The sequence below is a fragment of the Staurois parvus genome, unplaced genomic scaffold (assembly GCF_062004578.1).
Source record: "Staurois parvus isolate SC_StPar_1 unplaced genomic scaffold, SC_StPar_1.0 ptg000081l, whole genome shotgun sequence".
In the NCBI taxonomy this organism is placed as follows: Eukaryota; Metazoa; Chordata; class Amphibia; order Anura; family Ranidae; genus Staurois; species Staurois parvus.
Window position 1 is genome coordinate 11252756 of NW_028317877.1, and position 12182 is coordinate 11264937.

Here is a 12182-nt window from a genome sequence, read left to right on the forward strand (position 1 = left end):
AGACATAAAATCAAGTATGAAAAAAAGCTGGCAAAAAAACACTTAACTAGAAGCTGCTGCTCACCAGGAGACAGCAGCTATAGACATCAGACTACACACGAAAATGTTGTCCAATAAGATGTCTTCAGGCGTTGTGACAGTTTGGAAATCTTTTTTGTGTCGTATTGGGCAAAACATACTGTGTATAGGCTGCTGTGCTCACTGACATCTATGATTGCTGTCTCCTGGGGAGCAGCAGCTTCTATATAAGTCTCTTTTTGCCAGCTTGTATTTATACTTGGTTTTATGTCTTTACACAGATTTCTTTTGCCCATTATGATATGTGTTATATTTGGGATGTCTGATATTGATGAAAGGATCAAGGGTGTCCTAGCCAAGATATGCTGGTGCTTTTAAAATCCGCTTGTCAGATGCTGTTCCTTTTTTTTCTGTGTCCTGGCTGAAAAATGGAGAGAAGAAGTACCCTGATATGGCCCCAGGCTAATACATGCTGAGTGCAATGTACCTCTGTATGTGAGGTTTTTACTCTGGGAAGCCTTTTACTTGTCAGTGATGAGCTTGCATATGAAGCTCACTGCTGAATGGTGTTGAAGCACACAGGTGTAATACTTTGACTTCTTTAGACAAATTAGAGTAACTTAGACTTTTATTAGTTTTGCACAATTTGTTTTTATGTTGTCTATGTTATGCATTCTATTTAGTGCTGATGTTTATGTTTATGCAGAATTATATATAAATCCTGAATGCCAGCTGCTGAAATCTAGTTTGTTTAGATTTTATTAGCGTGGATTTCCTTTGTTGTTTTTGTTTGTGTAGGTATTATGTTTCTGGGCTCACCAAAGGTGGTGTAGATACATTTGTGGACAACATGCCTGGATTCCCAGATAATATTCGCCTTAGTAGTACAGGAGGGTATTGGGTGGCCATGTCTGCAGTGAGACTGAACCCTGGATTTTCCATGATGGATTTCTTAGCTGACAAACCTTGGATTAAAAAGATCATTTTCAAGGTATGTGAAAATATAACCAATGTAACTTGACCTGATACCAGTTGTGAGGTCAGTATATGGAACTGAAAAACTGTGTTACCGATTTGTCTGCACTTTAAAATGCTTTCCTGTTATTAAAAATCATCCTTATTTTTGTCGCTGCTTCTACTGTGGGCTCCCTCTCTCTGTCCTGCCTAGATGGCAAGACAGACCAACTATTGGGTGTGTGACCTAAACACCTGACTAACAGATTCCGCTACAAAGACTTGACTTGCCTAACCACACATGCGCTGCTCGCTCTCTCATGCTTTAGCAGCTGAACTCAGCATTCTGCTAGTAAGAGAGAGTACAGAGCATATGTGTGGTTAGAAAAGCCGTGTTCTAATAGCTGTGTACTTGTCCGTGCACACCTAACAGCAAGATGGAGAGGGGGAGCCCACAGTAGAATTATTGTCAAAGGTAAGGATCATTTTGAAAAATGGAGGACAGCATTTTAATGTACAAACAGAGCTGTAATGCATATAGATTTTGTATCAATATATTTTTAACCACTTCAATACAGGGCACTTTTACCCCCTTCCTGCCCAGATCAATTTTCAGCTTTCAGTGCTTTGAATGACAATTAGTCATGCTACACTGTAGCTCAACAAAACATTTATCATTTTTTTTTTCACACAGATAGAGGTTTGGTATTTAAACAACACTGGGTTTTTTTATTTTTTGTGATATAAATGAAAAAAGAGAGAAAATTAAAAAAAAAAAAAGTTTTTTTTTTTTAGTTTTTAGTTAAAAAAAATTTTTCAAATAGGTAATTTTTCTTCATAAATGTAGGTCAAAAATTATACTGCTACATTTCTTTGGTAAAAATAACCCAAAGCAGGACATATTATTTAGTCTGTGTGAAAATGAAAGTATACAAACTACAAGCTATGGTACCAATCATTCAAAATTGATCACACCTGATGCGCTGACGACTCATTACTTGAGGCCCTGACATGCAAGGAAAGTACAAATATCTCCAAAATGACCCCTTTTTGGAAAGTAAACAGGCCAAGGTATTTAGTAAGATGCATGGTGAGTTTTTTTAAGTTGTCATTTTTTTCCCACAATTCTTGGGAAAATGAAGAAATTACACCCCAAAACACATTTTGCTGCTTGTCGTGAGTATGGCGATACCACATGTTTAAGACTTTTACACAGCCTGGCCACATACAAAGACCAAACATCTAAGTAGCACCTTCAGGTGTTCTAGGGGCATAAATTACACATTTAATTTCCTGACTACCTATGATATGTTTGAAGGCCCTGGAGCACAAAGACAATGGAATTACCCACAAAATGACTCAATTTTGGAAAACAAATACTCTAACGTATATTCTATGAGGCATAATGAGTCTTTTGATTGTGTAATTTTTTTGAAAAATGTGTAAAGAAAATGAAAACGTATTTTTTTTTTTTTTACACAAAGGTGTCAATTTCTAAGATATTTTTTAACACATTGCATGTACATATCAAGAATTACACCCCAAAATACATTCTGCTACTCTTCCTGAATATGACGATACCACATGTGTGAGAATTTTACACAGCCTGGCCACATACAGGGGCCGAACATCCAAGTAGCAACTTCAAGTGTTCTAGGGGCATTAATTACACATCTAATTTCCTGACTACCTATCACATTTGAAGGTCCTGGAACACCAGGACAATGGAATTACCTGATTTTGGAAAGCAAACACCCCAACGTATATTTTATGAGGCATAATGAGTCTTTTGAACGTGTAATTTTTTTCCACAAGTTTTTGAAAAATGTGGACAGAAAATGAAAATTTATTTTTTTACACAAAGTTGTCAATTTATAAGATATTTCTAAAACACAGCATGGACATAGCAAGAATTACACCCCAAAATACATTCTGCTACTTCTCGTGACTATGGCGATAACACATGCATGAGACTTTTCCACAGCCTAGCTAAACAAAGGGTAAACAAAAGATTACCTGTGGATATAGTAGAGCAGTTGCCTGCAGAGGAGAGCACTGTTCCAGGAAGCAGGCACATATGTGGTCAGCAACAGCCAAACTATGGCTGTCAGATGTACCTGTCAAATGTGGCTGCAAACAGGAACATAGTCCAAAAAAGTACTAGGTCATTACAGGTAGCAGACAGAGATATGGTCAGCACAGCCAATGTACTGGTTCAGGCAGCAGGCAGGAACATGGTCCATAAAAAGTCCTGGGTCATTACAGGCAGCAGGCAGAGATATGGTGAGCACAGCCAAAGTATTAGTCCAAGCATCAGAAAGGAACATCAGGTTTAGGGCCTCGGTCAGGTAAGACCTGGTCACAGGGGTAGAGGCTTTGTCCCACCCAATCTCTTCGAAGCCTCTGGGCTAACAGACCCTGATCCGGGAATTACAAAACCCAGTGAAAACCAAAAACTCTTTTTCTCTACTCTGAAACCCTTCACATATGTGAGACCCCTGTGTTATCTTGCATCCTACTACTAAAGTAGCTGAGAAAAAGATCAGTTCACGTGGCAGGCAAAAAACATGGTCAATTAACAGGCTGAGGTCAAGGCAGAAACTTGGTTTAGAAACAATCCAGACGGCAGGCAAAAGCATTTCCGGTAAACAGGCCAGAGTCAGTTCAGATGGAAGGCAGAAAAGTGGTTTAGAAACAATCCAGACTGCAGGCAGAGGCATAGTTGGTAAACAGATCATAGTCAGTTAACATGGAAGGCAGAGGCATGATCAATCAAGACAGTGGGTAAATGATCAGCACAGAAACTGGGAAATGGCAGGCTGTTAAAAATAAGGGGGACCAATATTTTAGTGACGTGATAATGTCGGAAGCAGTCTCTAATGCATAGGCCCGGTTGGGAGAGACATTGAGGACACTGGTGTCTCTCCTAACTCCTCCTCGGCTGCATACCTGAAAGTGTTTTTTTTTCTGTTTTCTTCCTGATTCTGTGGGTGGAATGTGCTCGCAAAGTCTGTTTACACAATTAGAGAAAATGTTTTCTGGGGGGGAATCCTTGCTGATAGATCAGGGCAGTGATGATTTCTTCCATATATTTGAGGAAGGTGGTGGGTCTTTCTGTTGACTTTTGATAGATGACAAACACATTGTAAATGGACAAATGGAAAAAATAAATTAAAACTTTTTAATACCAGAAAAGGGACCTTCTTGTTGATAAATAGGGCTGTAGCATCTGATCATTTAAATCCATGAAACGATTATAATCGTGGATACATTCAGGTTTTTGGATGAGACCGCATCTTCTGTGAATTTCCACCGAGGTGTCGTGGATGGCGGACAGAATGTACACATCTTTCTTATCCCTCCACGGGCAACACTTCATCTTATCTCAGACTTGCTGATTCCCCCTTTTGTAGCCTTGTGGTTACTTAACTTTGTGGGGAGCCCTTTCTGTTTTTTCGGGTTGTACTGCAGGCCAAGGTTTTCTTACGGTACAGGTGCCGGAAAAGGGGCAGACTTGTATAGTAGTTATAAAGGTAGATATGATAACATTTTTGGAACAGTGGGAATGCCAGTTCCCATACAGTTTTACCACTTGTGCCAATGTAGATTGGGCACTCAAGGGGCTGGAGCTGAGATTCTTTGCCTTCGTACACACAGAAGGTATTCACATATCCTGTAGTTCTTTCACAGAACTTGTTCAGATTCAATCCATACCTGGCCCTTTTACAGGGAATGTATTGCTTGAAACCCAGCTGGCCAGTGAAGTGGGCAAGGGATTCATCCACACAAATGTGTTGCTCAGGGACATAAAGTTCCACAAAATTCTTAGCAAAAGAATATATTAAGAGGCGGATTTTTTTATAGTTTGTCATAGTTGGGATGATCTTGGGGAGGGCACTGTGAGTTATCACTGAGATGCAGGAATCGCATGATCAGATCATAGCATGACCTGAACATTACAGCACAATAAATGGGCATATGATGGATAGGGTTGTGGGACCAGTAGGCATGTAATTCATTTTGTTTTTGTAAGGCCCATGTTAAATGTAAGGCCCAAAAACAATTTTAACTCCTCCACTGGGAGATGTCTCCATTGAAAAGAACAGGCATAGGATGTATTGGGATTGCTATCAATATATTGCTGGGAAAAAAGGCTTGTCTGGTCCACAATGTTTTGAAGTAAATTGGCAGGAAAAAACAAATAAAAGAAAATCAGTTTCAGAAAAATTTTCAGTATTGGTCTGCACACCTGGCTGTGCGGTGAAAGGGAGGATTAAAGCTGACCCTGAACTGGAAGGCAGCCATAATGGGTTTGCTAGGGCATCAGGAAGATATGTTTGGGCCCTAATTCTTGGGGTCTGGTGGGATATTCAAGTGCTGGTACTGGGCCTTTCATCCTGGGGTCAAGCGCCATTGGTGTTCGCTGATTGACCATTGGGGAGTGTATGGCACTGCTTGTGGTTGCCTGCTCTTCAGAGCGCCTTATCCTTTTAGGAGGGACTGCTACCTCCTCCAATTCAGTCACTGACCCACTACTTTCTACTGGCTTGTATTCCAAATCGGAAGGTGAGAGCTCCCCACTGCTCTCATCCATCATACTGAGAAGTTTATATGCCTCCCCACTAGTAAAATATTTTTTGGACATTGCGGCTCTGCTGATTGTGGCTGTATGACGGATAAACTGCTGATGGGTGGCTATGATGGGTACACTGATGATGGGCGGCAGTGATGTCGACTCTGTGATGGATACACTAATTAGGTTGCACTGATGGTTGTGGTGACAGGTACACTGATGGGCTGCACTGGTGAATGCACTGACAGGACCACTGATGGGCTGCATGACAGGACCACTGATGGGCTGCATGACAGGACCACTGATGGGCTGCATGACAGGTCCACTGATGGGCTGCATGACAGGACCATGCAGTGAGGCTCCCATCCATCCCTGAAATTCATCTGGCACCTTTAGCCTACAGCTACAGAGGTTCGGCTCTAACAAGTGCTCCCTATATAATATACATTTTCTGCATGACAGGTCCACTGATGAGCTACACTGAGAGGTCCACTGATGGGCTACACTGAGAGGTCCACTGATGGGCTACACTGACAGGTCCACTGATGGGCTACACTGGCAGGTCCACTGATGGGCTACACTGACAGGTCCACTGATGGGCTAAACTGACAGGTCCACTGATGGCTGCATTGATGGGCTGCACTGAAAGATGCACTGTTGGGATGCACTGGCAGATCCACTAATGGCTGCACTGGCAGATCCACTGATGGGCTGCACTGGCAGATCAACTGATGGGCTGCACTGGCAGGTCCACTGATGGGTCCACTGATTGCGAAGGGGTTAACTGTTAACTAACTGTTCCCGGGTTCTCCTCCTCACACAGGATCGGTGTGTGAGGAGGAAAAGACAGGAACAGTGAGTTACCGCTGTTTGTTTATATTTATGATCAGCTGTGATTGGTCACAGCCGATCACGTGGTAAGAAGCCAATTTCAATGGCTCTTTACCCTGAGCGGGGAAACACTGTGTCCAAGGGACCCAGCTTGTTTGTGATTGCTGCGCTGTGTGCCCAAGGGGGCGCACACGGGCAGCGCGATGTGAAGGACGTCATATGATACCCACTCAGAGGGACGAGAAGACCGCCTGGCCATCAACTTGCTATAGGCCGGGCGGGAACATGTTAAGTTGTGTCTCATGAAATAATACAGTTTCGTGAAATATATTGTGTATGTTAAACAGTTATTGGTCTTTCCAATGTACAACTCGTTTCAGCAGTTTTTCATATATTCAATTTAGATATTGTAATTTTAGTGAACTAATTCATGCTGAATTCCTTTGTCATTTTCCATATTTTAAGTGCTTAGGAGGGGATTGGTGAGATCTAGTTGAAGGTTTTTTGCCTTAATGCATAGAATGCATTAAGGTAAAAAACCTTTTGCCTTTCAAACCACTTTAAGGCAGACCCTAACTTGTGACCAGCAGTTGCTTCTTCCAGAGGCCTTCAGTCTGCACTAAGAACAGCCCGTTACCATAGCTCCATCTTAATGGATCCCTTCATTCACTACCAACTAGAAAATTTGCCTGTGACCTTAAGGTACTACTTGAATGGCCTGACGGACACAATTAAACAAATCTTCAGGATGATCCTTATCTCCGATCATATGCAGAGAATTCTGTGGCTCAAATACTGGTCAGCAGAACTTCCATGCAAGAGATGCACTGGACTGTCTTCCCTTTGAGGAAGAACACCTATTTGACCTCTCCTTGGGTAAATACATCAAGGAGATCACAGGGAATTCTGCATGGAATTAGTCAAATCAATCTTTACATACCTCCTTCCTGGAGACCTTGTGGTTTTAGTAGACATTTGGTATGCTTACTTGCACATTTCCACCATTCCTTCTCATCAACATTTCATGCATTTTGCTCTGGGCAGTCAGCATTACCGATTTGTCACCCTTTCCTTTGGCCTATGCATGATCCCATGGATTTTCACGTTGAGGGTTACCTGGACAATCTCTTGTTCATGGACGAGGCCTCTCTGTCCTATATGTGCAGACTTTGCAGCGATTTGGTTGGATCCTCAACCTTTGGAAGTAATCACTGAAACCAACTCGCAGATTAGGGACTTGCTGACCTGGGACAAATTTCTCTCCCTTTGCTCTCATAGTCACTGGGGTGGAGATGTCCTCTTGGTGCAGGGAACTTGGTCGTCAGAGAAAGCCCATCAACATCCTGGAACTCAGAGCAGTTCAGTTGTAAATTCTTTGCTGGATCTCCTAATTGTGAAGCCTCCCCCCAAGAATTCAGTCAGACAATGCCACAGCCATGGTCTACATCAGCCATCAAAGAGGCACCAAAGATCTTCTGGCGTTGATATTTATCAACAAACTAAATGAGAGGGGTCTAGCTGCAGGATGGAGCTCCATTTACGACAGGAAACGTGACCTCCACTCCCCCCTTTTTTTAATTTAATGAACTTTAATGTAACAAAGGACCAATGGACACAAGTCAAGAAAGTGGAGTTCACATGTTTCGTGTTACATATTTCCTGTGTATACGTTTCAAAGGTGCCTGGTTGCAGACTGGAGCTCCACTCTGGACAGGAAACGTGACCACCACTCCAACTTTTTTTTTATTTTAGTGAGCTTTAAGGTACCAAACAATAAATGGCTGCAGAGTAGAGCTCTACTGGACAGAAAATATGTGACCTCCACTCCACCGTTTTTTAACAAACTTTTAACAAACTTTAAAACCACTTGGCGACCATAATACGTATATATAAGTTGCGGTTTTTAAGCGGTTTACCAGGATTATGGCTGAGGATATCAGCCATAACCCCGGTATCTCTCTTTTCAGCCAACTGCCGGCTTTCTTATTAGGCCACTGGAACACTTTCCTTAGCGGCTGGAGGGGACCTTTCCGCTGCTCGCTCATGTTTCTTGGGCTTACTGTTAAAAAAGGTGCGCCCAAGAAACATTCTGACAGTGGCAGACAGAGGTGATGAGAGACTTTATTGTCTCTAATCGCCTCTATGATTATGGAGGGCTGGAGCGACGTCATGATGTCACATCCAGGCCGTGGCAGATGTAAACAATTTTTTTCTTTCTTGAAGAAAAAGATCAAAAATCTTTTTTTTTTTTTTTTTAAATCTTTTGCTTTTAAAGGTAAAGGAAGGATTTGGGGTCTTTTTGACCTTTTTCTCCTTAAAGAGGACCTGCCATGCTTTTTTATGTTACTGGGGATGTTTACATTCCTTGTAATAAGAATAAAAGAGATAAAAAAAAATAAAGGGAGAGTGTAAAAATAAAAAATAAAATCAATAAGAAAAACAGTGCTTGCCGCACATACGTGAGGTATCGCCACGAACATTAGAGTGAGAGCAATAATTCTAGTGCTAGATCTCCTCTGTAACTCTAAACCGGTAACTAAAATTTTTAAAGCGTCGGCTATGGAGATTTTAAGCATCATAGTTTGTCGCCAATCCACAAGCGCGTGCAATTTTAAAGCGTGATATGTTGGGTATCTATTTACTCACTGTAACATCCTCTTTCATATTTTACAAAAAAAAAGGTATACTTTTTTTTGAATTCACTAAAATGTATTTTTAAAGAAAAAAATTGTGGGGGGCGTGGCTTTCCAGCAACGAAGATGGCAGCCTAAGCCTTGAGCTCCGCCGCACAGAGGGATTACACCCGCGACTGACAGCCTCTCACATACATCCCGGTCCTCTTCCTGACTGCAGTGACTCCAGAACGGCACTGAGCAGTGATGTTTAGGAAAAGGAAGGAAGAATGCAGCTCACGGAGTTCTTCCTGCAGACAGCAGATAGACAAGAATGCAGCCAAGATGGCGCCGCTGCTTCCTCTGCTACCGCTGCTACCTCCTACACTGATCTCCCAGATGCCAACCAGGAAACCTCTGCAGTGCCAGGTACACAGCCTTCCTCCAGGCAGTTTAATGCACACAACCCAGGCTCTTGCAGCCCAGCAAAAGCCCGCATGAGGCTAGAGTCCCCTTCCTCAGATGCATCAGCCTCAACAGCACAATACCAGGAGCTTAACCCTTCATATTCCCATTCAGCCTTACACTCATCTATAGTCGCTTTCCCTACCTCAGGTCAGCCTGTAATTTCCCTACAATCCTCATTAATCTCAGAATTCTCTTCTCTTTTCTGCAAATTTTCATCTGATTTAAATAACATTGGAGAATGCAATATGTAGAGAATAAAATGGGTGAATGTATAGAAACCATTAATGACCTAATAGACGCATATGAAGAAACTAAGGACGACAATTCACGTTTATGGCTAAACTCGCGGACCTTGAACACAGGTCCAGGTGTAGCAACGTCAAACTGAGGGGAATATCAGAATCCATACTTCAATCTGATTGACACGCATATGCTCGCAATTTTGATGTCCATCATTCTCCCTGATGCTGCACCCATTGAACGCACGAGTGACTGTATTTACCGCATTCTTAAAGCACTGTATTTAGCGGACTGGATACCTAGAGTTGTATTAATAAGGGTGCATTTCTTCCAGACAAAAGAGCAATTGCTTTCTTCCGTTAGATCCATGACTGCACTACCTACACCTTTTGAGGATCTCTAGATGTTTTCTGATCTCTCCAAACATACTTTAGAACTCCGACGACTATTGAATTCGGTTACTTCAGAATCATAAGATTCCATACAAATAGCGGCATCCAGCCACCCTTCTGATCACGCATAATGGCAATGCGCACACCATCAACTCCCTCCATAAAGGAATGTACCTCCTGCATACTTGGGGAATCATCTTAGATCCACCCCTGGAGTCCAACATTCCAGCCTCATCTCCAGCTTTACCTCACCCTGGGCAACCGCAACCTGGTAGATGCAGACATCGTCCGTGATTTCACACTGAGGCTACCATTTGTACTATATTGATATCCCTTTGGCCTACGGCTCAAAGTTACTGTTTCAGTAAATTTTACCCCGAATGATCTGTAGCATCTCATTTTCTACTAATCTGTGCTCCTGCTATATAGTTTCTACCCTTCTTGTTTTGTTAAACGGTTATCTGCTTTTCTTCAAGTTATCCACTGACTTTCACACTCAGTTCCTTGCTACTTTCCAGTGAATTAAAGATCGTAAGTGCGTAGAACTCAAACTCCTAGTTACCATCGTCTTGCAGTTGCCATCGACCACACGTTTTTTCGGTACTAAGCACCCTGTAAATTATTCCCTGGTATCCTGATTTGACTCTTCAAATTGTTCACAATGCCACTCTCAATCTTACCTATAAATGCCAGAGGTTTGAACCACCCTGCAAAACGGAACTTCCTGTGGAAATCTGCACAAGACCACAAGTGTGACATCTTATGCGTACAAGAAACTAATTTTTCCCGCTCAGCCCAACCATATTGCCAAAACAAGAATTTACCCCATGTTTACAATGCCTGTTTCACTGCTAAATAAAGAGGGGTCATGATAGCGGTTAAGGATTTGTTCTCATTCACGTTACATCATCAAGACTCGATCCTAATGGTCGATTTCTTATTCTGATCTGCATGATTAACAACGTTCCATATACCTTGCTGAACATATACGCACCTAACGACAAACCCATCGCCTTCCTCACCTAAACTATCCGTCAAGATTGAAAAGTTCAACAGGGTCATCTACTCGTTTGTGGAGACTTGCATTGTACCGGACAGCGTGTTGGATTCATCTGCCACATCTAAACGCCATTCCACATCTACAATTCTTTCTGCACGCCAATGGTCTATTCGGCAATTGAAGATGTCACCATGCCAGCGAACGTGACTATACCTATTTCTCTCCTTGTCATAATTCTTACTCCAGGATTGATCTTTTTCTTATTGACAAATGGCTATTGCAAAAAGTACATAAGTCTGAGATCCATACCATAACATGGTCGGACCATGCACCTATCACAATCTCGCTTAAAGACGTTCCCTCACAACTGAATACCTTTTGTGTGTAGAGCCAATCATTTCTTATTGCAACATCCAGAGTATGCAACAAAGCTCTCGAATCATTTTTCTGAATTTTTTACTCAAATTTCAAATTCAGTCCCTGACCCTTTTGTGGTATGGAACTCACACAAAGCATTTATTAGAGGTTTGTTAATACAAATGGAATCTAGGAAAAAACGCAAGCTGTCACAACATCTAGATTTCTTATTAAACTCTATAAGAAATATTGAAAACCAGAATAAAGCACAGCCCACCCACACTCTTAAAACAAAATTAATATTGTTATGTCAGGAACTTAGACCTCTCCTATTAGATTCCTTCGAACATATGCAATGTAATTTGCAAGCCACCTTCTACTCCACCTCTAATAAGGCAGGGAAAGCATTATCTCGTAAAATTAAAGGTCACAGAATTAAATCAAGAATACCATTTCTTATGACACCACCTCAAATAACAAAATCTTCAACCCGCAACACATTGCAGACGCCTTTAGTTCCTATTACAGTTCACTTTACAATATCAATCTGGACGATTCCACACACCAACCCTCTTTAGCCGAAATTAAAATTTTTCTTGAAAAAAATCAAACTCCCTACCTTATCTGAAACACAATTTAACTCTCTTAATGCCCCATTCACCCAACAAGAAATAATCTCCACAATTCAAACTCTTCCAACTGGTAAATCTCCGGGGGCCTGATGGCCTGACAGGGGG

General features: G+C 41.8%; 1 protein-coding gene across 2 annotated transcripts in view; it reads left to right on the forward strand.

Moving 5' to 3' along the window:
- APMAP (adipocyte plasma membrane associated protein) overlaps window positions 1-12182 on the forward strand; it is a 78021-nt gene that overhangs the window by 59292 nt on the left and 6547 nt on the right. For both annotated transcript variants that reach the window (XM_089669780.1, XM_089669781.1), the window contains exon 8: window positions 817-1009. In XM_089669780.1, coding sequence (XP_089525906.1) covers window positions 817-1009 — 193 coding nt within the window. The remainder of the gene's footprint in view (window positions 1-816; window positions 1010-12182) is intronic.